At 44.0% G+C, this 25,765-nt stretch overlaps 1 protein-coding gene across 1 annotated transcript; it reads left to right on the forward strand.

Moving 5' to 3' along the window:
* The first annotated feature begins 310 nt into the window (after nt 1–310).
* On the forward strand, nt 311–23,938 carry tafa4b (TAFA chemokine like family member 4b). The gene is made up of 5 exons (XM_056438189.1): nt 311–529; nt 1,440–1,555; nt 8,734–8,889; nt 21,466–21,590; nt 23,890–23,938. Exons 2-5 carry the CDS (start codon nt 1,441–1,443, stop codon nt 23,899–23,901), a joined length of 408 nt encoding a protein of 135 aa, XP_056294164.1. The 5' UTR covers nt 311–529; nt 1,440; the 3' UTR covers nt 23,902–23,938.
* Nucleotides 23,939–25,765: the final 1,827 nt, after the last annotated feature.

Raw genomic sequence — 25,765 nt, forward strand, 5'->3', positions numbered from 1 at the left:
ACGGCTTGTTTAATCATCTGATTTGCTGCCGGTGAATGTTTCAGTTTCGAAGCTTTGCTGCACGTTTTTCCTCATGTACACTCAATTTAGGAATCAATTTACATGTGTGTGTGTGTGTGTGTGCTTATGACAGAGAATAAAGGTGTGTGTGTGTGTGTAAGTGTGTGTGGGATCACATTCAGCCTGAGGGTAGGTGAACCTATTGTAAACAATGGATCTAACAGAATGGGCCTTCACATCTCTACCCTGTGTGTGTGTGTGTGTGTGTGTACGTGTGTGTGCAGACCTTCACACAAGGCCATTGTAGGCCACTGAGGTACCCCGGGGCAGGCCGGCCTCTCTGACCGAGTGTCTTTGTACCTCCTCTCTCTCCAGGGCCTTCTTCTGTTTGAGGTGAGGAAGAGGAGGAGCGGGAGGAGGAGGAGGAGGTGTGCTAAGGTGTGAGTGAATGCAGCCATGGCCGTGGCACCCCGTCCATAGAGGAGCTGCAGAGTGGAAGAAGATCACAGAAGACAGAGACGACCAACAGGTGAGACAGCAACCGTTGGTTATTTTCGTTAAATCTTCTTTTTTAATAAGTTCAATAAAAGTTTACAGTTCATGAATTGTCATAAAATTCACGCCTCAAGTTCCCAAAAAACAAGTTGACATAAAGGATCTGTATGGATATCAAAAATGTAAATATTAAGCAGCTGTGTGCGTGCAAATAACTTCAATAATTCATAAAAAATCACAAATCGCAACAGAGCTGAAGCAATTAATCAATCAACAGAAAATCAATTAGCAGCTATTTTAAAAATCTATTATTTTAGTTGCATGTAACTGTAACACTCCGTCATAAAACGAACCACGATGTCATTTATTTTCTTTTTTGTGTGAAGGAAGGTCGAACAAAGCAATATACAGACGTCACCTCTGGGGAAAAGCCACGTGACGAATGGTCTTCACATGTTTTTGACATTTTATATACGATAAATCAAGAAAATAATTTACACAATGATCAATGATGAAAAAAATAATAAATAATAACGATTAGGCGCGGCCCTTAAACCCCCCCTTGTTATGATTGTTATGATTCCTGAGCTGAGCCTCACATTTTTGTAATTGTCTGCCGGAGGGAAATTGGAGGAGTTAATCCTAATGTGATATCCTAATAGGCATGAGAGGATGCTGGTGAGTTAGCTCTACACCCCACAGAAGATTCTTCTCAGGCCTCTATTCTGTTCTCCAGGTCGTCATTTTATCCCTTTGACCTTTGACCTTTGCCTTCTCGCTCTCTTTATTTATTTTTTACATTGTTTCTGCTAGTTTGAAAAAAGCAATATGTTTGGTTTGCTTTGCTCCTCTGCCTCCTGTCTCTCTGACCTCTTCCTCCTCCCCCCCCCTCCCTCTCTCTTCTTCTCCTCTCTCTCTCTCTCCTCTTTTTTCTCCTCTCTCAGGATGAAACTGTGGGGGAGGTCAGCTTGGCCTGTGCAGGTGGCCTTCCTCGTTGCCTTGGTGATGCTCTGCGTCGACCCCGTGTCCGCCGGCAGCCGTAACCATCGGGGACCGACAGGTACACACACACACACACACACACACCGTCGTCCTGCTCTGGCTTCTCGGATGCAAACTCTCGCCCCCCTTCTGAAACGATCGGGCCCCTTCCAGGTCCAAACGGCACTTAAGCCGCCAGCGGCTGTCAACACACGCGGATCAGAGCGACATCCGATCTCTGCGGTTTCGGGGACGACGCCGTTGTTTCTCGAGCAGCCTTAATTCTTCGTGATTCAGGGTTGCTATAAAAAAATAAAAATAAAAGGCTGTGCGGTCCCGCGTAGAAGAGGCCGTGTAAGACTCGTGACTTCTCATCCTCGGGCTCCTAATTGCATGCGGAGACATTAATATGCGCGCCGCGCGGCGGGGCCTCCCGATAACGGCTCCGCCTCCCGGTAACGGCTCCGCCTGCACCGCTAGAGGTGTTAATAATATCATTTAAACTGCACCTCAAAACATACCTGTTTACACTGACATTTGGTTAATTAACATATTTTTATGGGCTGCTTTTTATCTTCTCTGTTTATTTATTAAATTGCACCATTTTTTACAGTGTATTTTACTTTACTCTTTTTTTAACTGCTGACATGTTTTGACCCCTGTTATTGCCAAATAGTATATATATTACTACTTTACAGCACTGTGACACTTTGTCTGTGATAAGTGCAAAATATAAATAAACTTTATTTGATTACTTAATCAAAAGCACCACATCGCTTATTACCTGCAGAAAAAAGAAAAATCCATGATTTTTTTTTTAGAAACCACAGCCTGACGTTGACTTAATCTATTCTCTACATCCTTAATCTCCATAAATCACGGGGACATTCAGACTGTGAGTCAGTGGTTAGCAGCTCCGTCTTTAAATATAGAGGTTGAGGGTTCAATCCCCGCCCTAGTCGATGTGTCCTTGAGCAAGACACTTAACCCTGGTTTCCTCCCTGTAGCGGTGTCTACTGTGGGTGAATGTAACGTGGATAAAAGCGTCAGCTCAATGAAATGTGACATTCTGCCACCCAAACAATAACCACCGCCGTCTTATTAATATCTGTGTCTGTTGCTGACTGCAGGGACAGTTTGTGCCTCCCCGCCTTTTAATTATGACAATTTCCTTAATTATCTCCCCGTCTCTCTGCGCTCTCTCACCGCCGGTGACCTTTAAGTGACCTTTATGTGCCTCAGCAGTGCCACCGGCATCCCGCGTTGTGCAATGAGCGAAGGCGTTAGTTCCCCTCTTGATGGCGAGGGGGCGGCGGCGCTTACGGCGGGGACGACTCCTAATTGTTGGCCCCGTGTGTCGTGAAGGTCGACGCGGGGTCGGCTTTATTTCTTATTTTCCCGCCGCGAAACAAAACGACTCGCTCACAAATCGCACGGTGCTTCTTCTTTTTTTTTTACTCTAATTGGTGCGAGTTAAGGACTGGTTAATACCAACATGTGCAGCAGGTTGGAGGCGGAGGGATAATTGGCAGTTCATGACGACGGCTGGATTCTCTTTCTGTGGTTTCTAGGCGTGTGTGCCGCAGGTCAGCGAGGCGTCCGCGTGTGTGTGTGTGTGTGTGTGTGTGTGTGTTCCTGGTGATGTTTCATCTGCTGCCACATGGTGGCTCTAGAGGTCAAAGAATCCTCCTCTGGAAATATGTATTTGTGTCCTTAATGCTCCGTCTCGTTGACCGAGAGTTATTCTCAGAGGCCATTTGACAGAAACTCACCTGAAAAACAACAAATCTATAAAGCTCACGGACGGATTGGATGGAAACTAACGAAGAGACGACATGACGGGCAGCTGTCACTTTAAATAGAGCTGTGGGAAAAGAAAAAACAACATCTGCTTTTTTATTCTTCATTCTTTTTCTGGCAGCACTCACAGGGATAAAATATATACAATGAATATAAAGTATCAGATCCTTCTTCAAAAATATATATATAAATAAAAAACGTCACAATCTCATATGAATATCTTTCCTCTCGCCAGATCCATATCGTACTTCCTAAAAGATATAATATAATAAAACATTCGGCACATAAAAATGATCAAATGTACCTTTCACAAATAGTGCACGCTTCTGTAGAATAGCATAAAATACTGTAAAAATCTCTCATGCTGACCATTTAATCTTTTACTGTATTTCATAACAATTACACATCAGCAGGCCACACAATAAATAAATTGCATTCTGAGATCTTACATTTACTTATTGTACACGTTAATCTCTCACCAATATTCTCCTGAATTCTTCTCGATTACACTTTTTATTTTCTTAAAATGTGATAAGACAAAAGTATTTTTTTAGCTTCTATTTTCAACATCCCGTTGATCACAAGTTATATCTTAAATCCACATTTCATGTGTTTTTATTGGGCCTCGTGTGAGGAACAACACACCTGTCACTTTCTGCATGAGGAGGCCCACAGTCACACTCGAGCTTTAATAAATATGCATCCGTGCGTGTTTATCGTGGAGCGTTGTGTCCGCCGCTCCGTCCGCCTCACACCACGTCTGCGAGCGGCTCCTGTGGGACAGGGACTCGTTGAGCAGGAGTACTCAGCCGTATAGCGGCGGCCTGTTATAATAATTAGCATGAAGCCTGTTAAACACTGATAATGTCAGGAGGAGTGATGGACCAGGGTGAGGAGGAGGAGGAGGAGGAAGTTAGGATAGCGGAGGTCAAAGAGGGCAAATGGAGAAAGAAAAGAAGAAGAAATTTAAACAACAAAAACTGAGTTTCATATATGAATATGTTGTTTATATATATATATATATATTAATATATATACTGTATATATATATTAATATATATTAATATATATACTGTATATTTATAAATGTATATATAAATATATTTATTTATTTATATTTATATATATAAATGTATATTTAATATATATTAATATATATATACATTATATATATATACTATATATATATATATATATTGAGAGAGATATATATATATATACATTTATATTTATATATATACTGTATATATATATAAATATTGATATATATATATATATATATATAAATAAAAGATGTGGGAAGATGTTTGACACGACTCTGTTCCGCGCGTCTCGCCCTCTTGAGGCCCACCTGTGTGTCTCCTTCACGTTGACTTTGCCTCCCCATAAGATCTTCTAGATATCCTTTCATAGCCGTGGACATGCCTGTCAGGTATTGACGGTGGGGGGGGGGGGGGGGGAGAAGACACAGCTCTTTTTTTGGATAAATTGCACGATGCTCCTCGTGTCTGTCAGAATACATCAATCGCCTGGCTAATCCATCAGTTCAAGGTAGCTTGGTTTGTTGACTGCCTGGCTACTGTTGCCCCCCCCCCTCTCCCCCCTCTCTCCCCCCCCCCACCTTCCCTCCTTTTGCCTGCTGCAGGAATAAAAGCATTTAGCCACCCTTGAGAGGTATTTTCATCTCCGTGTGTGCTGAGGCTCTGTGTGGTTAAGGCCAGAACAGAATGGTTTAAAGGCAACATGGAGACATTAGATACACTATTATTGTGTGTGTGTGTGTGTCTGTGTGTGTGTGTGTAGCTGGAGGCGGTACATGCATCTTAAGCAGATGAGTTGTGAGAGGCTGCAGACGGAGGCTCACAGTGCAGCTGCATGTCTCTCCGTCTGCAGAACGCCACGATGTTCGGGACTTGTTCCTAGTCTGTTCCAATTTTTTCAAATCCACGTCCAACTTTATGAAACTAGAAAAAAAGACGATGTAAATGGTGCGTTCCCACAATGCCGTGTGGCGCTGCCCCTTTAAGGCCACATCTGGAACACTCTGGACTAGCGTTGAGTGTCCTCCTGATACGGCCTTGAAATCGATGCTTTTGGAATACTCGGAATACACCGCCGGCTGCAGAGAATCATCCAGCGGTTAATCGTACCCCCCCCCCCCTTAAATTAGATTATAAATCAGCATTAACAGACACAGAAGAGGCACACGGATGGAGTCCAGGTGTTTTTGCTTTCCAGCGCTCGCTCACATCCTCACAGCGTCACCGTTTTGGAATACCAACCGGCACCCGGCTCGGGTTTGATGTAAGCAATAAAGAGAGGAGACCCGCGACCCCGCTGACCTCATTATGCCAGTCGGAGGCCGGCCTCTCTTTCTTCTCTCTGCTGCCTGCGACTACTTCTCCTCCTCCTCCTCCTCCTCATCCTCCTCATCTTCCTCTTCCTTCCTCTCCTCCTTTCTCACTAACAAGCTGCCTATTTGTGAGAGAAGACAATGGGTCGTGCCCAGACGCCGCTCTGCACTAACACTGGTTTTCAAGACGGATTGATAATAATGAGGGCACGAGTCGGATTAAAACAAAGGCAATTTGGTTGTGTTTATATTACACGCTCTTTTTTTTATTTAATTTTTTTTTATTTTGTGCTTTAAATGTGATTATTACGGTTATAATCACCACTCTGCTGATAGTTCTTCAGTTGAGTTTTAGTGCAATTTTATTAAAGTCCAGATTGTGATTAGTAGGCTATATGTTTGTGTGTGTGTGTGTGTGTGTGTGTGTGGTGGTAATCCGGCAGCTGCACTGGCCTCAGGAGAGAGAGCCCAGAGACAGAGAAGTGAGGGAAATGAAAGTAGAGGGATGATAGCGGAGGGGGGGGGGGCGCCCTCCGAGAGCCCGGGATCATTGATGGGGCTCTCTGGAGGAGAGAACAAACAAACTTTAAATCAGAACGGATGAGAGGGGCCACGGCCTGCAGAAATGGAACCCTCGACAGAATGTGTGTGTGTGTGTGTGTGTGTGTCTGCCTTGCAAAGCTTATTTAGCTGAGCAGTGAAAAGTTTTGGGAGTCTGGGTAAAAAAAAAAGTCACGTACATAAATGAAAATCTGGGTTCACGGTCCAGTGTAACCACGGGTTTTGTCTTTTTTCCGGAGGCTCACAGGAAGCGATGTCGCCCGCTGCGCTCGGGGAGCGAGAACACGAGCAGAGGCTCTCAGGAGCGCACGGCGGCCCGAGAGGGAAGCGATATACACGACGGCTGGAATCGGTCCAGAGGCCTTAACCCTTGTGTTGCCTTCGGGTCATTTTGACCCGATTCAATATTTAACCCTCCTGTCGCCTTCGGGTCAATTTGACCCGATTCAATGTTTAATGTCGGTGTTCTTTCGGGAGTCAACAAACAAACATAAAGTAACTCACACTTAAACTTGGAAAACAATATTAATTCTAATAATTTTCTGGAGATTTTAATAGCTGGGGTCATATTGACCTCAAGGGTAAAATATGTTAGTAAATATAAAGGTAACAGGAGGGTTAAACATTGAATCGGGTCATATTGACCCGAAGGCGACAGGAGGGTGAAACATTGAATCGGGTCAAATTGACCCGAAGGCAACACAAGGGTTAAGCAACGATTATGTTTCCACGGGGCGTGTTGAGGCCTGTTTTAGGGGGGCTTCATAGCTGATGAGTGACCTGTAGGTCCAGGTAGTTACAGAATGAGACAACCAGCTGTTGTTCACGAGTGTTACCTGCTTACAAATAAAAGGGAAACTTAGAAACTGTCTCCAGTGAAGTCGAAATACAAGAAATAACTATGGACATCTCTCTATTCTTTGCATTAATATATATTATTATTGGATTTTTTTCAATTGAATTGTAGAGTCCAAATGTGCATAAAGCATCAGTCTGACCCTGAGATTCTGTCCTCTAACAATGGATAAAAACAAGATCAAAATAAAAGTTGCATTTTCTGTTCCTCTATATTCAGATTATTTGTTATTTGACCTCAGCTTTAGTCGCTTGATGCAGTTTTACAGGAAATTCACATTTCAAGCAGCAAATTCAGTTTTACGTGCAAAAAAAATAGATAAAAAAGGTGCATTTCTCTAAATTTGGAGGAACTTGAACATATTCAGCCTGATAATCGTTCAGCGGCACAAACACTTGATGTCACTTGTGTTTCCAAGAGAAATAAAGCACAAAAACAACGTCTCATAACATGTGAAATATAAAAAAAAGGGACACCTGTGGTCGCCAACACCTCAAAAGTTATAACATGCAACTCTTTGGTTGGCTTACGGTCAATTTAAAGACGGCGGGGTCAAACGTCATAGGACAGGAAGTTCCTTCAGAATAAAACTTCTTATGTTGCCTTCAGAATAAAAGGTAACGTCTCGGGTTTCCACCGGCATCCATTCGAACTATCATCCCTAAACAAGAACATCTCATTCATTCTCATGCATCAAATTGTTAATTGTCATCATGTAGGTGATGCTTTACAATACATTCATCTTAATATTCTTCTAATATTCCCTATAAATGATCATAACCTTCTTAATGCATTGCACTTTAAAGATAAGACTTCCTTCATGTACATGTGCAAATAACCTTTTACAACTCTACACTAGACACAATATAGGTGAACACTCACGAGTCAGATGTAACGATGATAAGATACACACTGCTACACACACGTCCCCGCATGAAAGTGTATTGTTTCAGTCACCATCACACGAATAATGACACCCTTTCTTTCTGCGCGGAGGAATTTATTTAAAGTAAAGCGTGCCCTTCTGTCCCAAGACTGTCAAGAGAATATTATAATTACCCACGGCGAGGTCCCCGGGGGAAACGTGGAGATAATCGCGGAAGATAGACGACGTTTGTGTGTGGAGGTGTCAGGTGAAAAGCAATTATCCTCATTTAAATAATGTCTTTGAGGATCACACACAGAGATTAAAAAACACACACACACACACACACACACACATACACACACACACGCAGTGATGGCTAGCACCATAAAGATGGGCTGACCCACCACACGACTCATAATATGTCTGTTCTTAAATCAAGTGGTTAAACACGTCTGAAAGTAGTCAAAAATAAACTATTATTCCCCCCCACCACCCCGCCCTGACGTTTCATTTTCCGCCCGGCAACAGAGACTTCAAATCATCTCTAAAGGGTGTTTACTTCACAATCAAAAAGAGTATGAGACTGGAATATATTCAGGAGTTTATAAAAAAAGTAAATAATTCAACAGATTTGTTTCATCCTCAGATAAGCCGCCGCGGTGTATATTTGATTGTTATTTTGTGGCTCAAATTTAATACCAATTTATTTGCAGCAAACACCAATAAGCCGTCCTTAAAGTCTTTGAATTTCTAGCAAATAATCCCCCTTTACCACTCTCTCTCTCTCTCTCTCCCCCCCCCCCCCCTTCTCTCTCTCAGTCTCATACCAGGTGAAGCAGGGGACATGTGAGGTGGTGGCCATCCATCGCTGCTGTAATAAGAATAAGATTGAGGAGCACTCTCAAACCGTCAAGTGTTCCTGTTTCCCTGGGCAGGTCGCTGGCACCACCAACACCAGACCCTCCTGTGTGGAAGGTAAAATATCATTCAAAATAATAAAACATGTATATATATATATATATCCAGGTGACGCTCTGTGTTTGCAGCCCACATTCCAGACACGTGTAATTCTGAAACCCGCGACGACCGACGGTTTAATGAAGTCTTGTTGGTCTTCTTTAAATCCTTAATTATACATTAAATATACCCTTAAGTAGCAACGTTTAAGAGTGAGAGTAAGTAAACAGTTTGTTCACTTCTTTCTTTCAATCATTTTATTTGAAGTTTTTACATGCTACGCATGACCAGACAACACAAAACAACAACACATTCATAAAAATTACACAACAGCATAACAACCGAGGACAGAAAAACATAAATCATCATCCATGTACAACATGCTCGCTACACAGGAAGTCAGACATATCGACTACCAATGCTAAAATACAAAATAAAAAGGGCACAACAGAATTGCAGAATAGGAAACCCCCAAATATGTCCATCAAAACTAATAAATCATAAAAAAGTGAAATATTGATGACTCATTCCTTCATAAAGTCACTCCGGTCCCAGGATTGCAAAGCCTCTTCGTCTTGTTTTCGGCATACTTCTCTTCTAACGACTCGATATCGAACAGCAACGAGAATGAATTCACAGTTTTGTTTTGTTGAAGTCGCTGCTCGTTATTTGGGGTCCCTTAAAACTCTCCTGCTGTAAAAATTATAATTATTGCTATATTTTCTTCTTCTTCTGAGCTTATTAAATGAATCCAACATACTATGTACTTTCCCCTTGAATAAATCACCCACTATGACCAACAGCCTACACTTAGTCTGTATTTGCACCAAATACTTAAAACTGCAACGCTGGAATCCTTAATTATACATTAAATATACCCTGAAGTAGCACTGTTCTGTTCCAACCTTTCATTACAGCAATACAATCAGCAACAATTCAAACCCAAGCACTGTGAATTTCACTCGATTAAATGCATTAAATTATCCAGACGTCTAGTCTCGTAAATTCAAATTTTTATTTTTTCCTCCTGCAGGATAATTCCACTGGACATGTTCAGTATCCATCGTTTCGTGACTAGAATTCTGAATGTATTGTGTGTGTGTGTGTGTGTGTGTGTTGCTCGGCTGCACCGTGTGTTTTTTTGTGCGCGTGTTGATCGACACATACTGCCGATTCTCACACACACGGGGAGGGGGGGTCAAAGGGGGGGGGGGGGGTCAAAGAGGCTAACATATATTTTTTAATCATCTTGCATCATTAAATGTGCAACATGAATCATCTCGCCGAAAACAAATCATTACCTGATTCGGTGCGACGTAAATAAATGAGTCCGCTGCAGGAACTGGATTAATAGGGGCCACTTTTGATTTTTTTTGAATTGCTGCCGGAGGGTTTTTAGATTCCTGTGTGGGAATTGATTTTTGTGTATCTCTTGTCGTCGTAAAAAAAAAAAGCAGAAAAAACAGAGCAAAACCTTTCAAAAAGGTGGTCGGAAACACATGAAGCGCTGATGGGGAGGGGGGGGGGGATAACACCTGGGCCCTGTTTTTGTTCAGCAGAGTAAAGAAACCCACAAGGGAGTGAGACAGGTGAGAAGATGAACTCATCAGAAGGAGGAAACAACACAATATTGTCCATTTTTTAAAACAGGAAGTCAGATAGTATGTCTTTTTTCAGTTCGCTTCCCTCCTGGTTTCAACGTCCCGAGGTGATGGCGTAACGGGTCAAAGGTCAAAGGCGCTGATGCAGGTAATGGAAGCGCAGACGCCGATGTGTCCTTGCCTCCTTATTCCCTCGCTCTGTAGGAAAGGACGAGCGCATCTCACGGCGGGAAATTTAAACTGGAGTTTTTAAAAAGGCCCGATTTTATTTGGGACCGCGTTGCATTTCATATCCGGTCGGCGAGAGACAGACGGGGAGACGGGGAGACGGGGAGACGAGGAGACGAGGAGACGGGGAGACGAGGAGACGAGGAGACGGGGAGACGGGGAGACGAGGAGACGGGGAGACGAGGAGACGGGGAGACGAGGAGACGGGGAGACGGGGAGACGAGGAGACGGGGAGACGGCGTCCTCCTCTCATCTCTTTAATACGTCAAGACGTAAGACAAAGAGACCTCTTTGAGGACGCTTAACGGGATCCAAATAAAGAATATAACACAACGGCAACCCGAGCATTGGCAGGAGCAATGCTACGTGGGTAAAATGAACATGTGTGTGTGTGTGTGTGTGTGTGTGTGTGTGTGGTGATGATGAGGGAGGCTGCGGGTCGTTCTCATGAACCTCTGTTCCACCCGTCTGTCCGCTCGGCGAGATCCCGCCCGGCTAGAAACAAGCCGTGTCACTGACCCCCATCATCCGCTGAGATCACACACACACACACACACACACACACACACACACACACACACACACACACACACAGTGTCGGCCAAACCCTGATCCCATCACGCTGTATTAGCCGCCGGCCACAGGAAAGTACACAGTTGTCTCATATGGGAGGAGAGTCAGTGCATCTCCGAAGCATTGGGGTTATTCAAACTGTTAGGGTCGGCCCGTGTGTGTGTGTGTGCGTGTGTGTGTGTGTGTGTGTGGGGGGGGTGGACACCGAGTGACCGATAGTCCAAGAGACGTCGATGAGTTGCGATGCTCGATCTCGAACTCGATCGGGATTGAACCGTTTTTGGGGTTCATTTATTTTTTGATGAAAATGCCGTTGCGGTGCTAACGGCGTAAATTAATGATTTGGTAATTGTCGAGAAGGAAAAACAAAACAAAAACAAAGACAAAGAAGTCATTCCCCTCTGCTCCAGCTTCAGCTCGCTCACTTCTAATGACCCAATATCAGTGACGAGAAGAAATTCACTGTTTTGGTTTTGTTGAAGGTGTTCCTTATTATTTGGGGTCCCTTAAAAACCTTCTGTTGTAAAAATTATAATTATTGCTATGGATTATTTTTTTCTTCTGAGCTTATTAAAAGTACTTCGTGGAAAATAACTTTTCTTTGCCACAACATGGGTTCAATAAAAGAGACAAAACAGCCTGAAAATATTGTTAAAACACCCACAAAAATATATTTCATGTTTTATATCTGTGCGTTTTGACTTTTTATTATGCATCAGACCTCTGAAGCATGAACTTAACTCTAATATAAATCTAAATACACTTATTTGAAACATTTAAGTGGTACTGCTTGTTAATTAAAAAGTACTGTCAACACCAATTGCAGATATTGATCATGTAAAGTCTATCGTACAGCCAGAAACCCCAAACTAAAGTAATCCGTCTCTTTCTGAATCATGTAATTATTTATAAATCATGAGAAATTGATCATGAATCAAGGAAAAGTCAGGAAGTATCCAGCTGATGGTCTCCAGGACCCAGAGCACAAGCATCGGGCTGATTCATTTTCATTCATTTGTGTTTTTCACGTGTGTGTATCATTGTGTGAATCACACACATATCCTCTGAGAGCAGCTTCCATATCTAATAATCACAATTCTCCATAAAGCACTCGACACACCGCCCCGTCCAGTGTGTTGCTGTTCTTGCATGTGGCCAGTAGACGGTGCTTTTCCCATTCAAATGAGTCAGTCACCAAACAGTGACAATATATATATATATAGATAAATATATATCTTATAATATTACATATTTTACAATATATATATATATTATATATTGTTATTATTATTATATTTGATACATTATATATTTTGTGTATATATATATTGTTTATATATATATATTATATTATATATATTATATACATATTATTATATTGTTTATATATATATATAAACAATATAATAATATGTATATAAATAAACAGTATATATATACTGTATGTTATATATATTATATATAAACAATATATATATATATTGTTTATATATATATATATATATATATATGTATATATGTATATATATATATATATATATATATATATATATGTATATATTCATCCATTCCAGCACTATTCTCACGCAGTGAAGAAGTAGATTTGTTGTTTAACCTCTTTGATGAGTTCCTAGATGAGAACGATTGCCTGATAATGATGAAATCGGGCAACCGTAGAGCAAAGATGATTGGCTTTGTAATGAAACTTGGGATAAATAAGGAATCACGTGAACCTCTCAGAGAAGGTGTCGCCTGCACACACTCTGCTTGTGTTCGTTCACTTCTCCTTAAACACTCGTCCTAAGAGGACGGAATGACAGCGATGAGAAGCTAACGGTCGTTCTCGTGTCGCTGAAAGTCATTCGCCGATTCTTTGCGGACGTTATTTCACACGCAGACGGCTTCGTTCGTCCGTCTCACTTTATGTCCCGCAGGTTTTTCCTGATTTCCCATTCGTGTCACGCCGCCTCTCACTTCCCCCCAGTAAACCCAGTGCTCAGCAGCACTTAACACATGAGTCATGCTCGACCTCTGAGTTCACATCTACCCAAACATCTCACCTCATCCACACACACACACACACACACACACACACACATGCCCCTTTCACCTTGTAGGCTTGAGCGCCGTTGGAAAGAGACGATCTCCGCTCAGTCGCCACCTTTGGTAGAAAAGCTGCCGTGTAGATGGAGTTACATTATTGATGGCGGCTGAAAAAAAAGGATAAAATGGCGGCAGCTCCCATTACCGGCTGCCGCGCGGTGGGACCCGTTACTTTATATGACCTCACAACAATCTGTTCCGTGGTTTGTAATCATTTAAATAGATTTTTTTTAAATTGTTCTATTCGAATCAGTGACTGGCGGAAATAGTTTGCGCCGACTGTCGGACGAAAAGTCGGAAAATCTGAGTTTTTAGAAGAATAATTGACACTAGATAGAGTCAATAAATCGGAAATATTCCACTGGAGAAAAGCTTTGGGTCTGCGTCTCATAGATTTCCCATTAGGAGAACCAGCCGGTCCAGAACGTGTGACGGGTGAATGCATGCAGGATGAATAACATGTTGTTGTTGTTGTTGTTGTTGTTGTTGTCTCCATTGGGGTTCTGCCAAATGTAGTTAAGCTCACACGGCTGCTTCGGACTGTGTGACCCATCTATAGGGAATGAATGTGAGTCTGAGCCAAGTCCAAAAAAGAAAGAATAGAAAAAAGTCTCATATTCTGTTTTAAAAGTCGTTACAGTTTTTTTCGGTTGCTAAACGACAGTGGGCACAACTGGAGTCACATGTGCAAAACTCTAACTACAGTCTGCACTACCAACAGTCACCTGAGCTAAACAGTTCACATCACCTGCAAAACTCATTCCAAGCAACACAACTCTTAACACATGGCTCAAAACACACTCAGTGCAGCCAAACACTATGAACAACCCTCACTGAGAAAACACACACTGTCACTCAGAACACACGGAGAGTAAAAACACGAGCATCAAACACCAATACAGAAAATACTAACTTTTCATCTTTACAGTTTGAACAATTTCAGTGACTTCAAACAAAGTAATATTTTCTTCAAAGAAAAGAGAGACATTCGTTCACATGATTTATAATTTTTTTTAGAACATAACAATTCTTTAAGGTAAATGAAAATTAGCAGTTTGCTTCAATAGTCTGTAGTAATTTACGGAATTACAGTAATGAGAAACTAAAAGTACATACTGTAATTGGAACAAATAATTGAGGGGCTAATCCTGCCTCTCTCTAGCATCAGGCCACATGTTGTCATCAACATCACATTTCATGTTCTCTCTTGCCACCTGGGGAAGAACCTTCTGGAGTGCCTTATCCATCCCTGGCAGTCCTCTGGACTCGTGTCCTCACATCCGGCACGCATGGCTTCCAAAAGAGACATTTGGACATGTGGGTGGTGACCAAACACTTTTGTTGCACCCTCAACCTGCCTCTCTCAATGAGAGACCATGGTTCACGACATGCTCTATAAGTGGAGCCCTTATTTCATCTGGAATAACAGCTCTTTGTCATCCTCCACGCATCCGCCCTCTACCTGCCTCCCTTCTCCCTCCACGAACCCGTCTTCCTTGTTCCATTTCCAAAATGAGTCTTTCTGAGCTCTACCTATATATACTGTAATATATATATATATATATATATATATATGTGTGTGTGTTCACTAACAAGTCTAAAACAAGACACCTGCTTAGCCTTTCAGCTGAAATTGCAATCAGCAGTGTTTGAAAGGCACAAGGCTGAACTCTATTCCGTTTTGAATGTGTGGTTCACAGTTTTGACAGCAGTGTGTTAGCATTTGAACAAAGTGCTGTCGATCCACAGTGTTGTGCAGGTTGTGGTTAAAGTCGTGGGATAAGTGTTAGAGTTTTGAAAACTGTGTTCAAGCAATGAAAAACAAACTAGAGTTTGGTCCACATGAACTGCTGCTGTGCAGACTGGAGTTAGAGTTTTGCACATGTGACTCCAGTTGTGCCCACTGTCGTTTAGCAAACGAAAAAAACTGTAACAGTTTGAATACAGTGAAATCCTCCATAAGGACGCCTGCGTGTCTAAATGCTCCTTATGATCATCAACGTGTTTCGTGGCGCTCAGTGGAAACTCTTCACACGCTGAGGTGGTTTAACCTTTCACAACCGCCACGGGAACATGAACCCCTTCATGCTCTGACGTCTGCAGCGTAGACCGGCTTCCATTCGCTGAGCGGGGAACGCAGAACGCCGCGTTCACCCGATGGGCTCAAGGCAGCCAGGAACGCCTCGGAGATGCAGTGGGTGTGTGTGTGTGAGAGTGTGTGTGTGTGAGAGAGTGTGTGTGTGTGTGTGTGTGAGAGAGTGGGTGTCTGTGTGTGTGTGGGTGTGTCTGTGTGTGTGTCCGTGTGTGTGTGTGTGTGTGTGTGTCTTTGTGTGTCCGTGTGTGAGAGTGTGTGTGTCTGTGTTTGTGTGTCCGTGTGTGTGTATGTCTGTGTGTGTGTGTCTGTGTGTGAGTGTGTGTGCATGTGAGAGTGTGTGTGTGTGTGTGAATGTGTGTGTGTCCGTGTGTGTGTCTGTGTGTGTGTCTGTGTGTGTATGTGAGAGTGTGTGTGAGAGTGTGTGTGTGTCCGTTGTGTGTGTGTGTGTCGGTTGGAATGGGAATTTAAATCATTTAAATGTGGCGGTGGAGCCCAACGGATGAGTGGATTTACTTACCGTAGGCGTGTTATGTATCTACCCCCCCCCCCCCCCCGACAGCCCACCCAGGTTCCAGTAATTGGCACAAAAAACTCTCGTCTTGGTGAGCGCATGTCAACCTGCTGTTGTTTACCGTAATCCCCGCTCTATGACATCATGCGTTTGTCATTCCGCCGGTAAACGCTCCCCGCGTCTCACCGACGGCTTCTGGCTGGTGTTTCCTCGTCATGCATACCTGGCTGTGCTGGCGCGAGTGTGTGAGCCGGCAGAGACACAGTGTGTGTGACACAGTGTGTGTGACCCAGTGTGTGTGACACAGTGTGTGTGTGAGTAAATCATGGTGGAGAGAGATGGATGCCTCTCTCTCCAACTGCTTCTGCACTCCAGGATCACTGAGTGGAACAGTTACGATGCCTCAGGGTACGCATACCTCCGGGTCCATCCCCAACTCTGTGTGTGTGTGTGTGTGTGTGTGTGTGTGTGGACACATCACATTCCCTTTAAATAGTAATGACCTGGGAAGCAAGGGCACGGGGCCTGCTTGTGATTGTGCTTTTACTCCTGACACTTACTGCCCGGTGGGGGCGACTTACACACACACACACACAACACACACACACACAGGTGCACAACAGGCACGTGTGTGCACATGCAAAAGTATGAAAGTAAGCGGCGCCTTCGTGAAGTATTAATGGGCGCTCTACCGGACACGAGCCCGAGTGCAGCGGTCGTATTCGACAATGGGACAATCTGTTTTCTTCTTATTTTAAAGGCTCATCTATTGTTCTCTCTGCCGTGGGACTCGCCATCGAAAGGGTTCGAGGAGTTGAAGATGAATGCGGAGTTGGTATTAAATTGCGTCACACGAGTCAGAAAGCTGATCTAATGTCACGTTTCAGGCCTCAGAAATATGACTGTTAACTACGTGATGGATTTAACGGATCCATTTAAGTCTTTTTGTTGTGTTTCCAGGGTGTGAATTTGTTTTTCACTTTTTTTTGTTGATGTTATTTATCATCGTCAACATTTTTAGTCACAAGCCTGCAGAGGTGGGACACTTCTCGGCGTGTTGATTGGACGATAACAACCAGTTCAGCACGCAGGCTTATCTTTTAGCCGCGGGAGGTATTAGCATGACAGCGATTATGTAAGAAGGCAAAAGTCAACGAATAAAAATTACAACATTTCTGTGAGGGGAACCTGCAATTTCAACTTTGTCCACTTGATGTCACAAACATTACAACGACGACTCGGGGAGAAGTGAACAGAGGGCGGGCGGGCGGCCGTTCGGGGGAATGCTCATTCAATTCAATTCAGTTTATTTTGTACAGCAACAATATCGCACATTAAGAGTTTAACTGAGCGGGCTTTACAATCTGTACGCACGCGACATCCTCTGACCTTTGACCTCACATCGGATCAGGAAAAACTCCCAAAAAATAGGAAAAAAAACTTTAAAAAATGTGAAGAACCCTTCAGGAGAGAAACAGAGGAGGATCCCTCTCCAGGATGGACAGAACAATAGAGGTCATGTGACCAGAAGGAAACATGACGGAGTTACATAATCACATTCAATGAGTACGACAGAGTGTGTGAATAGTTGGTGGTATAGGCATGGAACCACGATCCAGACCTCCATGATCCATGAGACAGGTGGAGGTAGAGAGGAGGGGGGGTCAGAATGGCGTGCATCACGTGGCGTTCATCAGGTTTTCCCTTGACGTGATATCCCGAAGGCGCCCTCGTAGTGCGGTACCCTCGTCTAGAGAACCCCAGAGACGAGGAGGGGAACCCCCCCCCCCCCCCGACCCCTTAAAGCTCCGTCTCCACGCTTTTGCCCCTCGGACGACGGCGCTCCGAAAAAGTTTGAGAGAGAATTTAAAAAAGACGTTTTTCTTTTTTTTTGAGAGCAGATTCCGTCGTAAAACGAGCCGATCGTTACCGCGACGGAATGTGCGCCCGAGCCGTAAACCTGTCTTTCTATTAGCACGTGCACCTTTCGGGAATTTAATTGTGAACCGCTAATGAGAATGAGGCAATTAGAGCAGATAGGCCGCGAGGTATAGAGTCGCACACGTTTTTAATCTTCTTTTCGAGAACTCAAGGAAAGCCGAAGCGGAGGCTCGTCGCCACACGTCCTCGACGAGCGTTCTGAGTGTAAAGCCGTCGACGTCCATCATTTTGAAGGCGATCGAGCTAATAATGCTTTCAGGTGTTTTCCGCTCGTCGAGAGTCGGGCCGGTGCGACTGTGTGGATGATTATCAACAACGTGACAGTGTTGGTGAGACGCAGCAGGACGTTGATGAAAGAAGAGTTGAGTTCGATTTGAAAAGGAATCTAAGAAACAGTGACACCAATAAATATAAAGCACACATAGATTATCATAATGGAACCAGCATGAAACCTGCTTCCTCTCTCCGAAGGTAACACGCTCCCTCGTATACCTGCGCCTCCACGGCTCGCCAGTCAACACATCGCGTTTAGGTTTTTTTCTCTTGCGGTATCAGACATACCCCCCCCCCCCACACCCACACACACCCTCCGCCCCAGAAACCGAGACGTTTTTCGTTTTAATTTTCTTCAAAAACGAGATGTCACTTCTTTATACGTGAGTTAAGTGTAACTTCCCAAAAACGTTGAACTTCTCCTTTAACCCTCCTGTTACCTTTCGGGTCAATTTGACCCCATTCAATGTTTAATGTCGGTGTTCTTTCGGGTCAATTTGACCCCAGGCTGTTTTTCACTGTGTCAAACATATAAGAAATATCAACTTTTTTATATATTTAAAGGGCTATTTAGGTAGTCAACAAACAAACATAAAGTACCTCACACTTAAACTTGGAAAACAATATTAATTCTAATAATTTTCTGGAGGTTTTAATTGCTGGGGTCAAATTGACCCCGAGGGTAAAATATGTCAGTAAATATAAAGGTAACAGGAGGGTTAAACATTGAACGGGGTCAAATTGACCCTAAGGTAACAGGAGGGTTAAAAGTCGAACGGATGTCAAATGCGGTCCATCAGCGTGACCTTGAAGGCACCACAGGGGGTGAATCCAGCTTCTTCCCCTCCCCCGCAGCCTCAGAAAGAAACACGACCCTCAGAATTAACCGCGTCATCTTTTTTAACATATTTTTTTCATAACATTGACCCGTTGACACCACCGCCCGAAACATCCGCATGAGTCATCCATGACGTCACAGGCCTTGGACCCCCGCCGCCTCATTTCCCCCACTCGACAGGCAGGTGCTCTCACACACGCGCGTGTCGCGGCCCTCTCCCGGTGGAGTAGCGCGAGATGAGCTGCGGGGGAACGCTAACCCCGTAATGGCCCTCGCAGGCCGGGCCCATTACGGCTCTCGCGGCGCAAAGCACCGTCGTCAACACCGTAATGGCCACATTAACGAGCATTACACAGCCGTTGGTTTTTAGAACCGTTTACCGCCGCCGAGCTCGTGCATCACACCGCCGCGAGATCCGTTGTGCGCGCGTGGACTTCCTGCTTCTCCCTCCATGTCCTCGTGTGTCTGCTGTTGCTTATTTTCCAGCCCGCCTCAGTTCGTGACTAACCTTCTCCCTGCATTCGTTTAATCCTCCGGTGAACTCGGTGATGGCCGTCCGAAAAAAAAAGAAGCTTTTTTCCCCTCCACTCTTCTCTCTCTCCGCCTCTCTCAGCTCAAAAACAAAACGTGTTTTTTCTTCGTCAATACCTCTTTTTTTGTATTATCCTCGCCTCCCTCTTCCCTCTCATTCTCACATTCACAGTGTTTTCCTTCTTCCAATGAGGCTCGAGACGATTTGTCCGCTTGTTCTTTGGCATTACGCAATTGAAAGCCCATTTTTTTTCTGCCGACGCAACCTCAAATTCTCCCTTTTTGCCCGGAAACAACAGTCGCCGGCGATCATAATATCAATCCATCAACCCTATACAGTTTAATGAAGTTGGAGGAACTCTTTTTATCCCTCCCTGCATTCACACTTGAGACAGGAGGATGGATCAGAATTGTATTTATTTTGGATTTTAGGATGGATGATGCGTTAGGAGAGAGGGAGTTAATCTCAGCTGTCAGGCTGTCGTCCGTCTAGATGGCCGGTCAGATGATCTGGAAGATATGAGCGTCAGCTGTGGAGCCTAAAGAAAACTTTTGGGGGTTCTTTTTACCCCTGGAATAACTCAGCAGACCTCACCGCAGCCGTGTTGTAATACATTCACCGAATCACCACTTCATTATAGACTCAAATAGATCGGAATAAATTGGTTTTAAATCAATAAAAAGAAAGAATCACACTGGAGAAGGTCCCTTTTTTTTCATATTTCGTATTGTAAGAGAGACGAGTTTCTGAGAGGGCTTTTAAAAAAATGATACAATCGATCTCAAACATTCGTCTCTTTTGCTTCAAACACTCCCTTGAAGGCTGTTTTATAATTGATATCATTGCTCCGTCTCGTCATCCCGTTCTTGCTCCCTCCAATTGCACATTTGCAAATAGTGTCTCATTGTCTAAATGCGCCTCGTGTTTTATGGATTGTACTCGAAACAAAAGGGAGTTTGGCAACACGCATCTCATTTGTATGACAGGAGGTGACTCACACAGCTGCACAAAATGACAAAATACACATAAATTCACCTCTTGAATCTTATTCAAAATCCTCTGAATGCTCTGCGGAGACATCCGCAGCATAATATACTCCACATCTGATTTATCCAGGATGATTTAACTAGTATTAATCATTGCTGCCTATAGATATGACATATCCGTCATATTTCCCCTGTTCCACCTTCTTCATACACTCACCCTCAGGCTTTAAGATCCACGTTGAGGGATTACATTAATCTAATTAAAATGGAGGGAAAAAAAGGTATACAGCTGTGCAGTTTATCTCCTCACACGATCATATTACAGATGATAAAATTGTAAAATATGCAATATTGACCCTTATTATGCACAATAATAGTTGATGTTGGCTGTGGATGTACAGTCAATTATCCCTTCACAGTATTATTGAGGTATTCTATAAGCCAGGGGTGTCAAACTCATTTCCACCGTGGGCCATCAGCATCATGGCCGCCCTCTTAAAGGGCCGGAAACACTTTATAAACTCCTCCAACATATTGTTAAATAACTCTCTTTGCATTTGATTATTGTTTATTCGAGTGTAGAAATATTGTAACATAAGAAAATGTCTCTAATATTACAACATAAATCCATTTGATCCTCAACCTTCAAAATAAAAGCACGGGATATTTTTCTTCAATTTCTTTAAGAAAAGGCGATCACGTGTCTTTAAAGCCGCCAGGGGCCACGTAAAACGATGCGGCGGGCCGGATTCGGCCCGCGGGCCTTGTGTTCGACACCTGTGCCATCGGCAATGGATGTTGCGTCTTTGTTGTAAACACCTTATTGTTGTTTTTTCTTCGCCGTTATTGCAGTGCTCTTCATCACACCGTCGGATCCATTCACTAACCCGCTGTTCTTTCTGTGCCTCTGCAGCCTCCATCGTAGCCCAGAAGTGGTGGTGCCAGATGCATCCGTGTATGGACGGAGAGGAATGCAAGGTTCTGCCCGACCTGACCGGCTGGTCCTGCAGCACCGGCAACAAAGTCAAAACCACCAAGGTGAGAAGAAAACAGACGCTCGGGGTCTTCGTCGTTGTATTCACGTGCGATTGTTTGCACACCTGTCTCTCTCTCTCCCTACGTCTGTCCATAAGTGGAATTTATGATGCATCATATGCAAATGAGATGCACATGTCATCTCACACATGCTGCTCTTTTCCTTTTTCCTTTTTTTTGTCTGTTCTGTTTTACCGTGTGGGGTTACCTATGCCCTTTGGCAGGGACTACACAGTTGAGTCAGATGGGAAAATCTGTGTTGCTTAAACGATTCCAACTCTCGTGATTAGTTAGGGCACAGTTAAACCTGATATTTTAAGTACACTTAACACTTTAGTTGAAATGAGCTGAATGAACTAAAACTTCAACTAACTTCTAATCTGTGAGCAACAATAAAACATTTAAACTGTGTTCACATCAAAAAGCCTCGATGATGTCCAGGAAGAATAAATAAATACACAATCTTCCACCTGGACTATTTTTTTTTTTCAAAACTTATTAAACATCTCACATCATTTAGTGTTTTGGTCAACACACTTTCAACTTTCGACTCTTATTTGGTGCTTTTTTCTCCCATTTCTTATCCATACGAATGAAAAAGAAAGAACTCAGAAGAGCTTCTCGAGCAAATTAAAGAGAATCGTAAAAAAATAAAATAAAGGTTGTTTTGATCTCCGAGATGCCCGCAAACGAGCGTGATCCAATCGGAGCATCATGGCCTTTTGTAAGTGTGAACGTTAATTTGCTGGGACTGACTGCTGGTGTGTGTGTGTGTGTGTGTGTGTGTGTGTGTGTGTGTGCGCGTGCAGGTGGAGCAGCTGCAGTATATTTACTCTTGAGGTGTTTTTAAAAATAGATTAAAAGTTGGCGGGAGGTTCATGTGGCTGTAGATGTGTTGTGTGTGCTCCTGTGTGAACTGGGTTATGATGACTCAAGTCTTAGTTTTGGTTTTTATTCATGCTGTGATCTAAAAAAAGATCTTTATTTCATTTTTATATTGTCTGTCATTGTTTTATGTTATATTATCTGAAAGTTTGTGTAATTTCCTGCTGCTGCTGTCTTGGCCAGGAAACTCTTGTAAATAAACTCGTGTGAGGGAACCGTCGGAGTCATAGCTCTGGAGAGAGACGGCGTAGCGGCGCACGACATCTGTCGCGTTCATCACAACGTCATTACGGGCCGGGCCCTTCAGCGGGGGCTTTACAATTAAGAGTCATCATTAAGTTGGTGAGTGGGGTGGACCGAGGAGCCGGGGCCCCGAGGGGCCCCATAGGGCTCCGTTACAGGAGCCGGAATTAATGACCCCGGGACGAACACCGAGGCTGGGACTGCTAGGGTGCAATCATCCTCTCTATCTGTTGCATGGTGCTATCTCTTCTTCTTCTTCTTCTTCTTATTGTTCTTCTCCTTCTTCTTCTTCTTCTTCTTCCTGCTCCTCCGTCTTCTTCTTCTCCTCCTCCTCCTCCTTCTTCTTCTTCTTCTTCTTCTTCTTCTTCTTCTTCTTCTTCTTCTTCTTCTTCTTCTTCTTCTCCTCCTCGTTCTTCTTCTACTTCTTATTGTTCTTCTTCTTCTTCTTCCTGCTCCTCCGTCTTCTTCTTCTTCTCCTCCTCCTTCTTCTTCTTCTTCTTCTTATTGTTCTTCTCCTTCTCCTTCTTCTTCTCCTTCTTCTTCTTCCTGCTCCTCCGTCTTCTTCTTCTCCTCCTCCTTCTTCTTCTTCTTCCTGCTCCTCTGTCTTCTTCTCCTTCTTCTTCTTCTCCTCCTCCTCCTTCTTCTTCTTCTTCTTCTTCTTCTTCTTCTTCTTCTTCTTCTTCTTCTCCTTCCTGCTCCTCCGTCTTCTTCTTCTTCTCTCCCTTGTTTTGTGTCCCACCCCCCTTTTTTTTCTGACTATAGCCGCTCAGCTGAGAGAAGAAAGAGTAGCCGATTAAAAAAATAAATGCACGCTGCACAGGGTTTGCCGATGGAAAACGACCTCTGTACATCTCCAATTATTTCTTTTCCACACTAAGTGTCAACAAACCATTACAGCTCCCCGACATCCAGCCTGACCAGCCGGCCAGACTGCAAACAAACATGTTCCCATCCAACAGAAACAAGAAAAAAGACACAGATTCTGAAATAGAGAAGGAACACAAGTGGTTTGATTTGGATTATCCTCCTCCCCTGACCTTCCGATTGACTCTTTCCAAACGGGAACATTAATTCAGCGTATACCGGTGAATAAAAAAAATCCCGGCTGTGTAATTACCCGTCTCCGTGACACTGATCCTCTTGACTTATCTATGATATTGTTTCTTTTTTTTAGGTCACACGATAGCGAGAGAGCCGACTTGAGCCCTGCGAGGAAACCCGAAACTCTCCGTGTGGAAAAAGGGACGGATGACTCATATTTACTTGCGAAGGGGGGGGGGGGGGGGTGGCTTATGGAGGAGAGGACCGCCGTCGGGCCATCCATCACAAAACAATGGCACGCAACGTGCTCACCGCTAACGACACGGACACTCGGCGACACGGAGCCACGGGAGCGGCGCGCGCAGCGGCGTGCCGGATGACGAGCCCAATGGACGACGCACACACACGGGGCACATCTGGACACATCTCGACACATCTGGACACATCTGGACACAAAGGGACTCTTATTTTCCGATAATGGACAAAATGTGGACTGATGGAAAAGAAATGGCCGACTTCAAAGAGTGATGACGCGTTTACAAAGCTTATATATATTTCAACGGAGCATTTGTGGACGAGTGAATCCAGACCCGGTTGTCAACATGGAGATGAGTTGAGGGGGGGGGGCAGCGAATATCTAGCGAATAGCAAATTAGCAGCAAACTGCTCTTGTGGGCTCGAGTCACGATCGCGAAGACTGCTTTTTTTTTGTTGCAGTTCTCATTAGGAATCGCAGCGTAGCATCACAACAACATATTAAACATTCATGTAAGATATTTGCACGAGTTGAAACCGTTTTGGGAATGTTTCTGATTCTCTAGATACCTCCCGTCTCTCTGCTGTGGGTGTCACATGACATCGGAGGTGAGCATTTTAGTCAAAAAAAGTCTAAAAAACACTCGAAGTAGATAAGAAATATATAACTATACATCACGCCCCATTATTCCTGAGTAGTAATTGGTTAAACACGACTCACTTACAGCTTGGCACGATATGAACTTAGCAAAGTGCGATTCATTCGTCTCGTTTTTTTTGTTGTTGCCCAGAAACATTTCTCTCCCCCGAGCTGCAGCCTTCAAAGTTCTATATCTTTGATCTATTATATTTAATCTGTGACATCTCTTTTGTTAACTGTTAAAAAGGAGGCCCATAAAATGTTCAAAACAAGAAGGACCGCTTGACTTGATGTCGTTATTTCACTTTATTTGGGGAACGCTCTCTGCTCTCTCAGTGTTCAGGTTTGGACTTTTTCAAAAGGTACTGACACACAACACAAGTGCATGAACGGGGCTCTTTTTCACACACACACACACACACACACACACACACACACACACACACACACACACACACATACACACAAACAGAGGCTACCGGTGGCAGGCGGCTCCACTCTCTCATTACCGGCCGGCGTATAGCAAACAACCCTCTCTCCTCCCGCTGACATGGAATATTTTTTTTTAGGCTACTCGCTTATTGCTGTGCTGCAGCGGCCTCTTCCTTCCGGGCGTCTCTGCAGCGAGAGCGAGCGGGAGAGCGGAGGGGATGATTGACATCCTGCAGCCGCGCGCACCGACATTCACTCCTCCGCCCACAAACACACACACACACACACACACACACACACACACACACACACACACACACACACACTAATGTGGGACGCCAGGAGCCAGCAGAGAATGCGAATATGAGGGTTTTGTTTGCTCCCCCCCCCCCCTCTCTCTCTCCTCTCCCCCCCTTTCTTTCCTCCTCTCCCCATCCTTCTCTGTCTCTCCAGTAGACGTTCGGCCAGATGAGCCACGGCGCCTTCGCTCTCCCCTCCAGGTCCTACGTTGCTCTCTGCAGCCGGATCAATATTTGAGGACAATTTGCCGGCGCGGTGCTCCCCGGTGGCCGGGGTTCGCCGCTGCAGCTCCGCCCGAAAGTTTCCAACAAGGCGCCCTGAGACAGACACGATCCACGACTCGTCTCAGGTCGCCGCTGTTTAACGAAGACGAGTGCAACGT

Source organism: Pseudoliparis swirei, chromosome 18, assembly GCF_029220125.1.
Source record: "Pseudoliparis swirei isolate HS2019 ecotype Mariana Trench chromosome 18, NWPU_hadal_v1, whole genome shotgun sequence".
Lineage (NCBI taxonomy): Eukaryota > Metazoa > Chordata > Actinopteri > Perciformes > Liparidae > Pseudoliparis > Pseudoliparis swirei.